General features: G+C 42.6%; 1 protein-coding gene across 1 annotated transcript in view; it reads right to left on the bottom strand.

Annotated features, from left to right (window-relative positions):
- The window catches only part of NRG1 (neuregulin 1), a 178,698-nt gene that overhangs the window by 118,812 nt on the left and 42,418 nt on the right, over nucleotides 1-17,468 (bottom strand). The window contains exons 4-5 of the mRNA XM_035564250.2: nucleotides 15,327-15,377; nucleotides 12,434-12,484 (exon numbers count right to left, since the gene is read on the bottom strand). Coding sequence (XP_035420143.1) covers nucleotides 12,434-12,484; nucleotides 15,327-15,377 — 102 coding nt within the window. The remainder of the gene's footprint in view (nucleotides 1-12,433; nucleotides 12,485-15,326; nucleotides 15,378-17,468) is intronic.

Here is a 17,468-nt window from a genome sequence, read left to right as displayed (position 1 = left end):
AACTCCTGAAAGACTTACTGGACCCCTACTTGTGAGCATTTCTTATAAATGCTGTAATAGCCATTGTCACACTGATGACTTCCTGCAGTACCAGAAGGGGAGACATCAAAGATACAGCACCATTTAAGAAATGGACAGTGATAGCTGGTTGAGACAAAGATTCAGCAGAAATGCTAGTTCATGCATACATGGTTCTCTTTGCTGAGATGAGCCTTTCCTGCACCCAGCCACCCCTGTAGCATGGGTATACAGCAGAAGCACTTGAAAGCAGCAAATCTGAACAAAAGTGACAATCCATTCTCTGCTTGCCTCCTGTTCTAGGAAGTTAGCTGATCCCTGTTTTTTCTTAAATATTTTTTTAAGAATCCTTTTCTCCTTAAAGAAGTTTCAAAATTTTCAGTAATCCTGCGTCAGTTTTTCAACAGTAGCTGATGTGTTTCAACAACAGCTACTTGATTCACACCTTCTTTTAAATATTTGGGGATAATATTTTTGGCTCACTCTTTTTTTTTTTTTTTTCCATCCAGAGAAGATTTCTCCATCCAGTATTTCATCCATGCTGCTTTATGGCTATTGTGAATGACAGTCTCATATTTTACAAGGTATTTATAGACGAAAAGAGCTATTCCTCAGGATAAAATCGATCCTGAGGATCCTGTTCCTAAGGAACAGATTTCTACCTCATTCAGAGGAAACCATTCTTCCCCTGCACCCCTGAGTGGTGATCTGCTAACGCTGCCCATGTGTGCAAAAAAAAATCATTTGCACATTTCAATTGAAAAGCTCCATTTGCTCAGCCTGCCGTATAGCTGTGTTCTCTTGCTGGGGCGAATATTAGGTCTCTGATGCATGCATATTATCCAGTGAACATATAATTGCAAATGTAATCCACATCCAATAATCTGGAGTTTTACTGCATATTTTCTATACATAACTCAAACAGTAAGTACAACAACACATTAACTCGCCAGATGTCCATTTGGCTGAAAGAATTAGTAAAGTGCTGACATTTAGCTGATGTCCTCTAAAGTGTAATTCACTCGCAGCACTGCTGCCAACAAGAGAGGTCACTTACACACTTGGTGTACAATGCATAAGTCATGGGATAGACAGTACGGATCACAGAATCACAGAATGGCCGAGGTTGGAAGGGACCTCTGGAGAGCCTCTGGTCCAATCCCCCTGCCAAGCAGGATCACCCAGAGAACGTTGCACAGGATCGTGTCCAGGTGGGTTTTGAGTATCTCCAGAGGAGGAGACTTCACAACTTTTCTGGGCAACCTGTTCCAGTGCTCTGTCACCCTCACAGTAAAGAAATATTTTCTCATTTTCAGATGGGACTTCCTGTGCTTCAGTTTGTGCCCAGTGCCTCTTGTCCCGTTGTTGGGCGCCACTGAAAAGAGCCTGTCCCCATCCTCTTGATACCCTCCCTTCAGATATTCTGTATTTGACAGAAACATGCAACTGGAACAGGTTAAGGTAAACAGTCCCCAAGACATGAGTCATTTCCTCTGCCCTGCCCTCCAAGAGAGGCAACTTTCACCTTGTGCACAGCCCTAATGTGCTGTCTGAACACAGGTAGAGAGGATTTCAGACTCTTGTTACCTCCCACAAAGTTTGGGATTGGTCCGTCATTCTCAGGGATCACAGCTACATTTGCTTGAGTACTTAAAGAATTGAGTACCAAAGAAATTACAGAATCCATATTCACAGCATTCCTTCCCTGGACCTTTCTTATCTTTTCCTTCCCTCCAAAGTGACAAATACCTAAAGGAGTTACAAGCATCTATTCTGTATATGTAGCTTGCCTATGGTCAGAGACAGCAACCGATTCAAAGCTCATCGCACCAGAAAAATGAAATACTAGTTCTGCCTCAAGACAGACAGACATACATTTGAATGAGCTACATTGCTGCTGTAAGCACTTGTTCATACTTCCTGCAAAATTAGTGTTTAAGATTCCTCTGACATCTTGCAGACTCTGAGACAACTGTTATCCTACTGTCTGTCAAGCAGTAGTTGCCATTGTGGCAACTAATGGATTTTGCATAGATCATTAAAACATTCAGGAACTCTGCATAGCCTGCAGCTTGTTTTAATCCAAAGATTTCCCACTGGGAAGTGGAAGGAAAGAGTAGTTCTAGGGAAATAATAAAAGTCGTACTAATGGTATACAGAGTATAGTACAAGGTTAGATTCCAGTCCTGTTTCCCAATATCTCCTGTGGAGTCAGTGGAAATATTCTGTGTTCATATTGCTTTAAATAAAATTAAATTAAATATTAAGGAATTCAAACAAACAAAAAAAAATCAATGCTAGTTTTGGACTTTCTTGGAATGGAAAAGCAGGGGGGATGGCATTTAATCAGGCTAATGTACCAGACATTTAAACCTACTCTTCTCTCAGAACAATAACTAAACTGTTCAACTAATGCCCCAGGGCACTGGACGCCAGCACTTAAAAGGATATGACAGAATTTCAGCTACAGCTGAAAGAACATTCCCAGTTTCTATACATTAAAACACAAACATTTCAAACAGACAAAAGCCTCACATGTGGTTGGCTCACTTCTAATTTGAAAAGACTACAAAAAATCTTCCTACAACTGACAGTCTGTGCCACAATTGCAAGCAAAAGATTTACTGAGTAGGTTTCTATGAGGTAGGTAGCTGTGGCCTCTGCCACAGCCAGAATAACCAGCTAGATATCTGCCTGCAAAAGAGACAGTAGTGAAAAAATTCCCCGGAGTATAGCTTATCTTTTCCTTTGAAAAATCAGCCATTGTTGTAATACTCCCTAGCAAACCTGCTGACATTTTGGAAAGCTCTAGGGAGAATCTCTAAATACCTGTCAGACACTTGATTGCATTATTATGAATCGTGTTTCAGATCATCGTGAATATTACCAGAAAAATATCAGTAATAGAGTTCAGTTTTCCACTTTCCAAATCTCAGAAAAATAATGACTTCATTACCTTCTGAAGGGTTATTACCACCCCATGTATAAATGCTAAACTTTAAGATAAGCTCAACAGTGCGCAATCTTTGTAAAAGCTTTAGGCTGCAGAGATCTGTCTAGTCAAATCCTTCCTGACTCGACATCAGTGCTGAACATTTGTAGCTCTGAAGCAAGAAGCTTTTCTGTGCTGAATAAACAAAACAGAAACAAATGAACAAACAAAAAGCCAGATGCTCAGGGCTGGAAAAACAGTTGTGTCCTCTGCTGGTTTGGGGCTGGAGAGGACTGAGCGTGGCCCCATCTTTCTGTTCAAGATCAGTAAAAAGAATTCAGTGCATGGACCATGTCGGTCAACTCAGGAGGCCTGTGGTGTGATGCCAGCTGCTCTTTGCCCCACGAGGACACCATGGTAGGGAAAGAGACAGGGCAGCCTGAAGGAGACAGGGCTGTGCCCTTCATTAAAAATAATTTATACCAGTGTTTTTTCAGGTCCCAGTGTCTAAATTGTGGGAAGGCTGTGTCTTAGCCCATCCAGATGGCAGTTTTATGGCACGAATACGACTGTTTGCTGAATTCCCTCTGATATGGTATAAAGTCACCCAGGAGTGTTTGGGCATTGCAACATCTGTTGGGATAATGAAGGAGGACTGTTTATTAGAGTGAAGAGAGCTGAGCTGGTAGGATAGCACCCATATTGCTGCCTGGGAAGGGTCTCGGTGCACTCAATCCTTCGTAATGTGCCCAGGTGGCTTGGAAAGCAGCAGCTGGTGAGAGGCAGAATGATGCAAGGAAGCACGTCAATGATGGAGTGGGCAAACACTGCTCCAGCACTCCAGTGCACTTAGCACCCTCAGCCTCCCTTCACTTAGCACCCTAGGCTTTGCCTTTACGATCATCCATCATAAATTAGAAATGCCCCATGCTATTTCAGATTGCAACAGGGTTGATGCAGCTTGGAAATGGGAGGGCCATGGAAAGTTTCATCTCTTGTAACAAGCGGATCCCTACAGAAGGGAATACTTTGACTTATTTTGCCAATAGATCTCAGACAGCTAGATGCTGTGACTAATATAATTACTAATAACACCTATGAGCTCTGTATATTCATAATAGTTGAAATGACTAGCATGAAGGGTGAGCAGTCAGGACAGGAAATCTAAAGAAATGTAAGCACCTTTATATATATGTGTGTATCTATATGTATATATATATATATATTCACCAAAAGAACCTGTTGACATGCATCAGACATAATTCGTAAAGGACAATTCCTCCGGGGCACAGCTTTTTGAAAAATAAAACAAAAGAAAATAAAAAAACAACCCTGGGTGTTTTGTGCTCCTTGTCATGCATTTCCACACTACTGCAGGTGTAACTCCAAATTACTGACTAGCTAACTACTTCTAAATATTTAGGAGGATGTACACCTAGTGGGAAGTTGGCTGTAAAAAGCTGCTCTCTAATTGCTGTAGTGAGTACGGTGATTCATTCTCATCGCTGTACAGGGGGAGAATCTCAAGAACAGCAGAAACCATTAGGAACCTGCGGGAACATTTTGATAATGAAAGTCACAGGAGATACAACTTTCCCACTTTGCATCCAATTAGGAGAGGTTACCAAAAGGCAATTTAGAAGAGATGTGGACATGAAAGATGGGATGGTAATTTCTTCCCAAGGGTTTAGCTTGGCTCCCACTGCACTGCTAGAATACGTTAGAATAGAAACATGAAGGAAATTCACTGCTTTTTATTTACCTGGTAGGAATTGCTATAGTGCAAGTTGAGTCTCTGCTGTAACATACCACTGTGTGGGGAAGTTAATGAGGGGATACAGTGATAGCTTTTCAAAGCCATACAGCTACAAAAAGATCACATTTATGTATATGGTGCTCTGCCTATGGCTTTTGAAATATAACTTCTGACATGCAGTTTGCATTTTTTTAAGATGTAAAAAGTAACTTATCAAGGAATTATTTTTAAGAAAGCAGAACTTACTCAAAGCCACAAACCTTACAAGTTAGTTTGAAGATAACAGAGTATTTTTTGTTGATCCTTTATGTACTGCTGTGTAATCTTCTGATTTCATCATCTAGAAACAAATCCAACTGAATGCTGAGGCACTTCCAGTTATTAAACTGGATGGGATTCCATGGGTTCCTGCTGTGGAATCAACAGAGCCTAGGAGGCAAGGCAAATAACTCTGAGGGGTATCTTCCCTTCCCTTACTGCTCTCTAAGAAAGTTTGTTCCTTCTCCTCAGACAATGGCATCTGCCTTTTGTGGTTTACTAGAACTGACTGAACTGGAAGCTCAGCATGAAAGCAAAGCATCAGACCCAGTCTCTTGACTTGCTTGTGTTTCATCCATTTCTGCTTTATCACAGATTCTTCCACTGCCAGACCACTAACTTGAAACGACATTTCATGGAGCAGGGCCCTGCAATGCCATAGAGTGTCTCTGTTTACAGCCGATGCAGCCTAAGATCTCCCGTGGGAGAATGTGGAATAGAAAGCCCAGAACACACCATCCAAGAAAATCAGGTATACGTGCTTCTCTGCCAAAGGAAGCCCAGCAAAACCTCAAGGCATGCTGAGCAATTCAGCTTTGAAAACCCACATCCCTTCAGAACTACCCTTTTCCTTGTGACTTTCCCACCAACAGTGATGCAGAGGACCCTGTATTGCTAGTCTCACCTGGGGTGCCTGAGGGTGAAGTCTCTCAAGGGGTAGGCAGGTATTGTTGGAAAATAGGTGGAAGATAAAGAGATTAACAGAATCTGTGGACTTCAGGGGTAAATTGGTAATTGCCTGTTGCATTAATCTTAATCTGTACTCATGCAGCACACATACATCTTTGGGCACCTGTTTTTGCCACAGTGACAGAATTCTTCCAGTGGAAGACACAGCCACCAAAAGACCAAGGTTATACCACCAACAGGTCCCTGTGCTCAAGCTTGCATCTTCCATGTCAGCATAGGTTGGGCTAGCAAAACAGAAAGATGCTGATTTGGGTCTCTGTTGGATACATAATACATGTAACTTCAGCACATGGTGGGGAGAAGAAACCAAAAAAAGGCATAAACTGTCAGGAAAGGTTTTGATGTGATTAGAGTCCCTGGAAAGCCTTCAGTGACACCAGGCCTTATCAGCAGATCCTTGAAGCCAAATTCCCATATCCAAATTTACAGGGTCTCAGAAAGTGAGGTTCTGATGTGCTCGGGGATTCTGAAAAATGTTAGGAATAGAGCCCATATTCTCTTCTCCCTGATATTCAGCTGAAGGAGCATTTATGATCTGCCTTTTGGCCAGCTACCCTGTAGTGAAGGTGTCTCCCACTCCACCAGTGAAGAGACATTCAGTTTTTAGCTTATCTTTAGCAGTTTTTGAAGTACATTCATTAGAGTTTTCTTGGGAAAAGAAGGTGCAAGGCCTTCCAGGGTCACAGTTACTCTACGGAGTAGATACCACCATCAAAATCAATGGGTCTCTGTGCCACAGAGGCAATCCTACCCCAGGCTGCCACTGATGTTTAAAAATAATATCTTTTTGACATCATGAACTGCAGAGAATTAGACTTTTTTTTTCTTTTTTCTCCCACAGAGATACATGTTCCAGGAGGTTTACATTTGGATTTGAGTTGCAATCTTAGAAACACAGTTTTGAGAAAACATTTAACCCTTCTGACCCCTTCTGCTGAACGATGGGAAGAGTTTCTGTGAGAACCTTGGAGAGGGGAAGATCCACACTATGTTAAAGGCAAAGGGAGGTGGGTCTGTGAAATTTGTTCAGGAACTATTCAAGCAAAAGAAAAGTCTCCAGGCTCTTTTACAACATGTATGCTAGTGGAGTAGCCTGTCACATGGTTGGTGGTGCTTTTTGTGGTGTAATCCATGACATCAGGAAAGCAGCCTGAAATAAACAGATCCAAAACTTTGCCTTCATCCTTATACACATATACTTTTAAAACCTATATATGTGTGTACCTTTATACATAAAACACTATTGCTCATCATATAGAAATGCTGAGGCAAGTGCTAGTCTTATAGATTTATACCTATATGTGCAAATATACAGATTACTAAAGCCGATGTCCTAAAAACCCTTCCACTCTGTAACTCTATTAACGCTTTATAAACTGTTCCACTGATTCCTTTGTGACTGTTACATCAGCTTCTTCCAATGTTAATATTGCTCATTGCCTTTTATCTCTGTGACCTCTTTGGCGGAAAACAAAACAAAACAAAACGAAACAAAACAAACCACCAACACCCAAACTACCCAAAATCCCCACACCTCAGCACAGAAGAAAATTGACTTTCTAGTAGTGGTGTTATTTCAGAAGTTTGACGTGTGCAGTCTTCCCTGTGGAGCTGCCTAACCCAGCTCAGGTCCCCCGTGCCAACAGAAGACCAAGGCTAGGGAACCAAGAGCATAACTACATAGAACCCTGCAAGATTAAACGTTTTGGAAGCTGTCATTTAATGTCACACCAGCCTTAGACCAGAGTCACATGAAGGCTGAAAGCTGTGTCTCTGGGAAATATTATCTATTCACATGAGTTTGCCCTATCTGCAAAATTTAAACACAGGAAACAGGATTTGTCATGCCAGATCAAATCATAAGGGTGCTGAAATTACCACTGTGCTGTCCATTGTGATTAGTGTCCACTGTGGAGAAAGAAACTGGAAAATAATGCATGCTCTACCATGTTTTAACAGGGATCTCTGCTCTGTAAGTATCATTCCACTAACCAGGAGACTTAAATAAATTTTATATTACACAAGAACTAGAGAACTAGTCATCTGACCTTTCCCTTATTCACCCACTGTATCCTTACAACAGTGTAAAGTATTTTCTCCGCACCTGATTATTCAGGGAAATAAAAACATTGAAATAATAAAGCAAAATGCATGATGTGATATAGCGCTTTCCTGTGACCCACTGTCCCACCAACTCATCAGGTATATGGTTTTCCTGGAGAAGCAGCCTCTGAGCCCATGAAATGGGTCAGTAACGTGCCCACAGTTGAGGATGTCAGACTAACTTCTTACAAGAGCAAGGAGTCAGTCAGGAGTCTGACTTCAACCTGAATAATTGCCTCCACCATCTGAATTCCTTCAGCTTTTTCGATTGGTTACAGTCTTTTCCTCTTCCCATCCTCTTCCCAAGTGACTCTGCCCTGTTACTGGACTCTCCTAAAACAGTTCTGCTGTTTCACTCGAATGAAGCCAAACAAACCAGAAGAAACTAATTTAGTGCAGAAACTCTGCATATATTTTTCTCTGGTATCCTGTAAGGTATCACGAAGTCACGTTATATCTTAAAAGAACTGCAGTTCACACAGACCTCAGAAAGTAGGAAAGTCTTGAGAGAGGAGTTTCACTGTTTACTTGATTTAGAGGTTTGGATAAGGATCCTGAAGACAGAAGAAACAGCCACATAAAGCCTGTATCATCAGGATCCAAAGCTTTTCTTTTTGTCTTCTAAAAGCGACAATTCATGTTTGTATGGTTCTTGGACAAAACGCATGTTTTTTGAAGGCAAACTATGTCAGGTACAAGATAAACTAGTATGGGGGAGGAAGACTGGGTCCAATTTAGCAGATGAAGGAAAGCAGAAACTAGCAGAAATTTAACTTGCCTCTTAAGATTTTAGGACACAGATGATTTACTGGCCAGGCTTCTTGCCTTGCAGATGCAAAATATTCCTGTTAAAAATACTCTATAAACTGATGACCCTAACACCATGTCAGAGAAAGTTTTACTGTTCATCACAGAACATTTTTACAAATCAGCTCAGTATTTTACATGATAAAATGTGACAGGCAAAAAGGCTATGTGCTGTGTGCTGTATCTGCTTTCCATTTAATATGCAGGTTGGAATTTTGCTATTGTACTATGAGAACATGAAATGCTAAGAAGGTATCTTACTATGCCAGGCCTGGAGCTTGCAAATTATTAATTCCAGAGAGAAGAGATGAGCAGTCCTAACTGACATATTTCTTCTTCAGTTTACATATATATATATATATTTATATATATATAAATTTCTGCATAGGTTTAAAAGGCAAGCATGAAAGTTTGAGTGAAAATAAGGTTAAATTAACCTATGGGACAGATGACCAACATTTGGTCATCTAAAGAAACTTTCTCTGTACTCTTCTGAAAAAGCCTACCTCCCATTTTCCATTAATACTCATGTCCCCCAGAAGGGCACCACATCATATGGCACAAAACAGAGAATATGCTCCAAGCAGATCCATCTTTACAGTTGTTGGCTCACCATTTTGCACAAGCGGGCAATCTGAATTGAGAATGCCAGAGTAATACAATCCGTTCTGGAGCAGGCACTACACAAGGTGCCCTGTCTCTTCCCGAGGATGTGTCTCCACAGACTTTATGGGAAGCAGCCCTTATTGGGGCAGCACAAACAAGGGCATGGAGGTAATGCTGCAAGATGCAACTAAGCAAATACTTCTCTCCCTGATGGCTAGCCAGAAATACACTCTTTTATACTCATTTTAACCCTCCAAGCATGGGTTTCTAAAGTGTTATTGATCTTAGAAACTGTACACTAAGGGGTTGCGTCATGATGGTCTATACATCTGTACCATGCTGTAGATCATTCCCATGCCAACAGGGGATGTGACCAGCATAGACACCCTGCGGCCAGCCTCTTCTCTTCCCCCCCACTCCCTCGATATATTCCTGTAGCATACCTCCATCAGCAGAATACCTCCATCAGGAGGCTGTGTGCTGTGCTGATGATTTTAACCCTGGAAGACTCACTCCTTTTACATTTTCAGGTATGTTCAAGTTTACAAACAAGAATGCAGCTTTTGGGACCACTTTTCTAAATAACAGGACTGCCATATGTATGCTATTTTTGCTTGTTAGTAAAAGACCAAAATTCCTTTAACAACAAGACCCAGAAGAGCAAAAAGACCTCCACGTTTTTCTTCTCTAGTCTTGAATACAGTTGAATGAGCCTATAAAACCAAGGCACTAGGGTGAAGTATCAGATTTACTTTTTCCAGAGCAAAAGAAAGTTACGGGATCACAAGAGACTTGTTTCAGAGCTTTGCAGCCCTGAAAGCAAGGGGATAAAAATGTCTTCCATCCTCAAATTGTTCTGATATGCTTAAGAATGACCTCCACAGTCCTTGGTAGTGACAGCACACAGGGCTCTAATCGTTGTTGGTTTGTTCACTTCATTAAGCAGGGAAAACACACAGAGAACTCCACAGTCAAGGAAAATGAAAGTTTTGACTTAGATTTCAATATTACGCAGTGTAAAATAAACCGAACAATCCTGGGGGTGGGGTAGAAGGAAGTTGGGAAGCATTTTTACCTGTTAAGGGGCATTGTTATCATCGCCAGTCTCACAAAGTCTCACATTATGAAACAGGACATGAAAGCACAAATTTTCTCCACTACCCTTGGATTATTTACTCGACCACTCATCAGCCTGTTGTGTGTCTTCCTCTTCTCCTTTACTTCAGCATGGAGACTCACACTCTCAAAACATTTGGAGTACATGTGCACATAAAAGGGTAAAGGGACCTTCATTTTTGGGAAGTCAGTTGTGGAGTGTCCTGCAGAGATGGGATGTTTTGAAAATTTTTGCTCTGCATATCTGTCACTGAAACTCCCAGAAAGGAAAGCCTGACACATGCCTGTTCACTGGTGAAAGCTCGGGGGAGAGAGCCTACTTAATCAATCTGCTGTTCTCGGGTCCTTCCCAGCGTCTGGCCAACAGTGACAGTGCTGGCATGTTCTCTGAAACATCTGCTATTGTCTGAGAAGTGGAAGGAAACAGTTTATTTTATCTCCTGTAGCTGTTACAAGATTGACAGTGACAAGTGTGAAATGGACATGTCCCACTGAAATTCAGAAAAGAAAAGCCCTAAGCAACTTTCGAATGAGTACATGGACTCAATTCCCTCATTGCTCTGTAGTGTGAGTAGACATCCACATCTGTTAGCAATAAACATCAGCTCCCTCCTGCTTTGTAGTATTTTTGCTACACCAGATAGACAGCAATGTCCAATGCTGCTCTCTCTCCCCCATTACTTATTTTAGTGACTTGGATGCTATTACTCCCAATTTACATAAATTCAACTGAGAACAAAACAGAAAGAAATAACTGTTTGAAATTGATCCAGGACTTACTTCTGCCTTCCCTGCTGCTATACTTTGGAGGAAAAACACGACCAAAAGCATTTACAGTTCTCACCTTGCTGGCAGAAAGCTTTTTGATCTTTTTAAATAACCTATCAGATTTCTAAAATTCCTTCAAGACACGCTTAAAACACCTATCGGTCTAATAGCTGAGAAGAAAATCTACAAAAAATAACCCTTCTGTGTCTCATATAAAATATGAAAAATGTTCAGAATGCTGTGTCAGGGGACTTGGCTTTGACCATTCCTCTTTTGCAACTACAGTAGCTATGAGATGAAAGTTAAGGGCATCTTTGTATAGACCGCTATAGAGTACACACTGTATTTTATAGGAACACTGGAGCTGTCAGGGTAAATGACAACACTGGTCTATTTTACCTGACATCACACTTCTGGCAGCTAGCAATATATAATGCCATAGAAGAAGGTAACACCCTACCTCCTGCAACACCACTGACTTTTATTGTATGAAGTGTCCTCCTAGACTGCACAAAGCCAGGTTGAGCAGGTGGTGGGTCTGGGTCTAGATAAAAGATGAAAGGCTCTGCCTGATGGCTTTCAAGGGTGAAAGTGCATAGCACAATGGCTGGAAAGCATGCCTCCCTGGGAAACATCACTACAGAGGAAGAAAAGAGTCACCTTCATCACTCATGACTTGGAAGCTCCCATTGTGCTGCCAAGATGAGCAGAGAAACAACCTTCCATCTCTTTCCCAAGAGTCCTCTGTCCCAGCTAAGCTAAGATGCACAAGGAGATGCCCTTGCCTTCCTCATTCTGTTCCCAAGGGTAGCCTGGTACAGTGGAAGGACCCTGAAGAGCTCTAATATGCACCAGCTGGCACAGGGTTGAAGGGAAATCCACTCCAGCTGGGAATGGATGGCTTCAAGGATGTTCCAGTTACCCTAGGGCCAGGGTGTGTGGAGGTGGAAGCAGAGGGGATGGTTTTTGAAGTCACACATCACCTGGGGAAGGCAGGGAAGGGAATTCCAGGTAGGAAACACTTGAGCAGTTTCCTCCTCTTTTGTCCTGCCCAAATATGCACTTAGACCTTTCCAAAGGAAGGTGGTTAGCCCTCAATCTGCAAAGGACATGACTTTGAGAGTTATACTCACATGTATGCATATAATAAGAAATAACAACCCTTTGAAGACATATCTGTAGGTCCAGGAATCCTGCCCAGTCACTCCCAATCCCTTACCATAGCTTTAGATAGAAGCACATCGTTTGCTGAGCTATGGAGTATAAAATGTGTTGGAGGCGCTTGCCAGCAATAATTTAAACAACTTGTATATACTTACAGGAGGAAGTATTTGTTCCTTCTGTTGAAGCTCGTATCCTAAGCATGGGTTCTGCAACACACAGAAGGTAACAACAAAGTTGTAAGAATAAAGCCACAGCTACACTGTTATACTGGAGGAGCTCAAACATCTTCCCCAAGAAGAGCTTTCTTTTTCTTACTTTTTTCTTTTTTTTTTTTTTTCCTTTTTGCAGTAATCAGAAACCCGCCAAAGCAGAGGAAAAAAAAATAGGTAGGTCCAGAAAGCAAAGAACTTCAAAGTCGGTACAGCATGTCCTAGGCACACTGTGAATAATCAATTACAGCAGAAAATGCTCCATAGTCCTGGGAGGGAAGCCCAAGAGAAAACTGGCAAAGAGAGAGCAAAGTTTTCAGCTGTTTGTGACAGCATTGGAGGAAAATGGAAAGCAGCGTGTCTTGAAGCTCCACAAGCTGACCCAGGAAACACTAGTTGCTCATCTTCTCTCATTACTCTGAATGGCAGTCAGGACTCCAGGGCTACCACAGCTATGGCTAAGGACCTCTGTGGCTTGACAGAGAGCAGGGTCCATGTGTGCTGCCAGCTCTGGAGGCAGCTGTAGCTGGAAGGGCGAGCAGGACATGTTCCAGACCAAAACTGGACATAGCACCAGCCCCAAAGTGGTTGCAAAGAAAGGAAAAAGGAGAAGCATTCTCAAGATGGCAAATAATCTTGTAGGACAGCTGAAGGAAACAGACCTCAACAGAAATCACACAAAGGCAGCACTCAGAAAAGTGAATGGAAGAAGCATGACAGCCTCAAACTGGGGCTGAACCTCCTGAGCAGTAAGAAACTGAACCAGACAGCAAGGCAGGGCCAGGTGTTTGGGTGGCTGCATGGGCTTTCACTGCCTTGAGTCCAGCAGAACATAGTGTCGTGCATGAATAAAGAGCTGAGAAGTGCGCTTGAGGAGTACTGTCAGCTGGAAGGAGGAGTCTGCAAGAGAGCCATTAGCTTCAGGCAGCAATGTGATGTGCCACTGCGTAGAGTGATGAAGTCAAGGCAGTTAACAACCGACCTGAGGATCGCAAGGAGCAGGTCAGGCATTCTGCATGCTCTTTAGTGAAATACTCAGCAACATGTCGCATGAAGCAGAAAAGATGAAGTATTCAAGAGACCTAGCTCCTGGCAATTTACACATCAGCGTCTTACAAACAGCCTATCTTCAATTACAGAAGCAACACGCTCATCATTTATTTCCATTTGCAAAGCCTAGAGAAAGTCAGTGATGCCCTAAACCCCAGACACTCTTGGTCAGCAGGTGAATACTGTTAGTGGCATGGAAAGCTGAATTGGTCTGGGCCCAGGGGGAAAAATGGAACCTGGGTGGGTTTGGCACTGAGCAGATCTCTGATCCAGTCACATGGCAAAGACTTTTTCAGAGCTCCATGGAGATGCATATTAGAACATTTCAACAAGCAGCCATTGAACTTATTGCTTTCTGCTCTCCTTCAGGCCAACAGCATGATGCGCTGCTTGGCATTGTGTCTGCAAGTGCAGCAATTTATCAGGAATAAAGCCAGACTTTTGAACATGCCCGCCTCCTTCTCTTCAGTGACACAATAGCAATATAAGAGGAGAGCAGTAATGTAACAGCAGGCACTGGAAGGGATACAGGCAGGGAAACCAACCACTCAGGAACAAGAAAATTATTTCATGGGAAAGAAGGGAGCGAAGTGCAGGGTCTATACTCTTGCTGCAGAAGCGAGAAGGCAAGGGGAGCCCACTGGAGTCAGTGACCAACACGTCACCTTCTTTGAACAAAAATGGTTCCAATGGTTACTGGACACTTGCTATTAGCTATGTGGTCTCATACATATCCAGTGAAGCATGGGTGACAGGCCCTACTGAGAACATGAAAGAATATGGGCACATCCAATGGCTCTTCTGTCAGGCAGCGGTGCCAAGATTTCAGAAGTAGGTTGCCACACACGCAGATGCATCAAAGGGAAGGCTGCAGGCATGCTAAATGCAAAATCTGGCAATCACACTGTTTTCCTTGATCTAGCTTACAAACACTGTCAACTCACACTAAAACCTGTCTCTGCCAGACATAGCTTTCTCAAAAAGCTAGCAGGACCCTGGCCTCTTTGCCAAGCAGGATATGTGCATCTTGTAAATCCTTGGGATGCTCGGCTTACACACAGCTATCCACATCTCCCTCGGCCAAGCTCAGCAATAGAAACAACTGCTGGTATTGTGACCATGTATAAAGTAACTCTAACTGTTAAAATGAGGAAAGTGACTTCTCATTTCCAGGAGTAACTCTGGAGGTGTGAAATATATAACTGCAGGCTGGATGCTGAAAGCAAAATCCCACCAGCCTGAAAGGAAACTGTCTGGAGAAGGCTCCTATTACGCTAAAGGCAGCTTCAAAAGTGGTAAACTATGGGCAATGAGCTACCAGCCTACCTTCACAGACCCCAAAGAGCTGTCAGGAAATCTATCTAGAGCCCTGAGGAACAGAGCAGTCTAGGCAACAGACTTTCTGGAGGAAACATCAACATGTCCGTATGCTCTTCAAGTTTATAAGCAGCTGCTAGGATTTACAGGAACAGGAGCAACATGTGCTTTTTGAAAACACAGGTCCTAACAGCTCAAATACTTTTTATTCTGGCTGCTGCAGGCTGACAAGCGCAGGCCAAATCAGCATCCTCAATACAGCTCCAGGATACCAAAGAGTATGCTTGGCCCTTCTTCATTCATTTCTTAGTCCCTGAAACAGCTCCAGCATTCAAGGTCATATGCAGGTGCTGAGGCTCTGGATGCAGGCGATTTTGATGTTTGCTAAGAGGAAGCAGTCTCAGAGCTGCAGAAGCAGTTTCAGGAAGAAACAAAGAGAAGGAGAGAGAAAGACTCTGTTAATTGAACTTACGTGAAGAAGTTTTTGTCCCTTCTGTTGAGACTGGTATCTTGCTGGTGCTCTCTGGAAAACATAAGAGGCAACAAGAAGTTATAATGTGGAGTCAGGTGGTCCTCTAACTTAGCATTCAGCGCCAAGAATGGAGAAGGTAAAGAGGAAAAAGGTGCTCAAAGAAGCAAGCTTAAACTCTGCTTCAGTGGCAGAGGCTGCAATCAGACACCAACTTGCAAAAGTTTCCTTTTGGGAAAAAATGAAAAACGATGGCGTCTACTGCTGTGGCTGAAGAAAAAGTCTGTTACGTCTCAAAAAAGCCAGTTGTTCAATCTCTCGTTCTCCTCTGGGAATAACTGATCAGTGGCAACCAGAGAAATCACACAGATGGCTCTGCTTCTGGAAGGCGTCAGTGTGAGTATTCACTCCTTATGCTTCTAGAGAGTTAAATTTTGCAACGATGTGTTCCTGCTCATATCACTTGAATTGCTGCTACGTACATCCCATAATGTCACTTGCCACTTCAGGGAAATCTTCGAAGTCACACATGCAAACCCAGCCTCCCATGGGATGACTACTGGGGCTTTGTGACGGAAATCAGTTGCTTTGCTGAAGAGAGGAGGAAAGCTGCTCTTCCATCCTGGTCGTACTGAGACACGTTATTGCTATTGACACACTGCCATGGACTTCTTGCACCGAAGTGACCTTGTGCTAACGACACCATCCATCTGTCTGTGCACTGCTGACCTTGCAAGCCACAACCGTGATAACTTTCCTGGGTTTGAACAAATCACTCTTCAGTTGTATGCATCTCAATTTTCTCAACATTCTCACAGCAGTTTCCCACCTCAGAGCTGTGCAGCTCAATCCTGCTGCACAAGCTTGAGATCTATGGCTGGAACTCGAACACCTTGAATTCTTAAGGCACACCCTGAATCCCCTAGTAGGCTGAACAAAACAAGGTTAGAAAAAGGCTCAGAAGAGGCTTAGGAAAAGGCAATTTAGGAATGTTCTTCTTGTATTCTTTGATTCTGGATTAGGTGTCTATGTCTCTGCTCATATTCTTCAGAGTCCACACAAACTTGAATAGACAAAACATGGTCCAACTGTCTTCCCCCCAGGATCCCTGTCATTAAACTTGTGATGAGCCTGTGTATTTATTTATATCTTGTTAGCTCGTCTACTTTGTACTTCTTTTCCCTTTTGGTCCAGTTTTCTTTGGCAAATATCTTGTTTGTATGGGCAATACAGTCCTTTTTCACCTCACTAATGTGAGAGAACATGTTATGCAGCATCTGCCTGATAGCCAGTGGTGCGTGGCATGGAAATTGGTATCATAAGTAAAATTTTTAAGGTCAAAACCTTTGCACTTGGTCTTGGAACATTGTGGCCCACAGCCAGGCAACTTTCAGGACCATTTGCTGGCTATGAGGGCCTTTTGCTGTTGTGCACTGAGGATGTCTGAACAATTAACCTTTCTTAGTCATAATAGAAGACAGAACAGGTCTGACAGCTGAGCAGCTCAGCATCTGGCACGACTGGAGCAACTTTTTCTTTCTCAGTTAAAGAAACCATGTTCCATTTAGTGCCCATGCTGAACTTTTTGGAGCATTTCATATTGCCACCTTCCCAGGATCAGCTGTGTCATTACAAACACAGGTGGGAAATTTCCCTTTCAGTGGAAAATACAGTTGGAGCCTCCCACACCAGAAATGTGTCAAGAAGCACATTTAGAAAACTTGGCGAAGTTACGTATTACCAAACCCTGTTAGTAATATTCACGTTAACAACATTACCAGTGGATGTTAACATTTGAAAGATGCAAAATTTGCGTGTATTGCTTATTGAGGAAAGTATACCACAATTGTAAAAGAGGCATTTTACTCCATCTGAGAAGGTCTGCACAGATCCACACAACAAACCAGTGGACAACAAGATAAGGCTGCTTGTGGGGGCCTTCAATACTTGCCAGAGGTAGAAAAGCCAGAAATATTTTTCAGTCATAGTACTTGCAGTTTCTGCTGTGGTCCACTGAGATATGGAGACCACAGCTTGTGTCCCCATGAGGAGTAGCAATCTCAAACACTCCATCCAATTCTGTCTGCTGGAGCTTCTAGGAAGCATTTAGTTTTGGTAAGGTAACTGTTCTTGAAAGATGTTTGT

The sequence above is a fragment of the Cygnus atratus genome, chromosome Z (genome assembly GCF_013377495.2).
Source record: "Cygnus atratus isolate AKBS03 ecotype Queensland, Australia chromosome Z, CAtr_DNAZoo_HiC_assembly, whole genome shotgun sequence".
NCBI lineage: Eukaryota > Metazoa > Chordata > Aves > Anseriformes > Anatidae > Cygnus > Cygnus atratus.
Note: the sequence above shows the minus strand (reverse complement) of the source record. Positions and strands in the feature narration are given on the sequence as shown.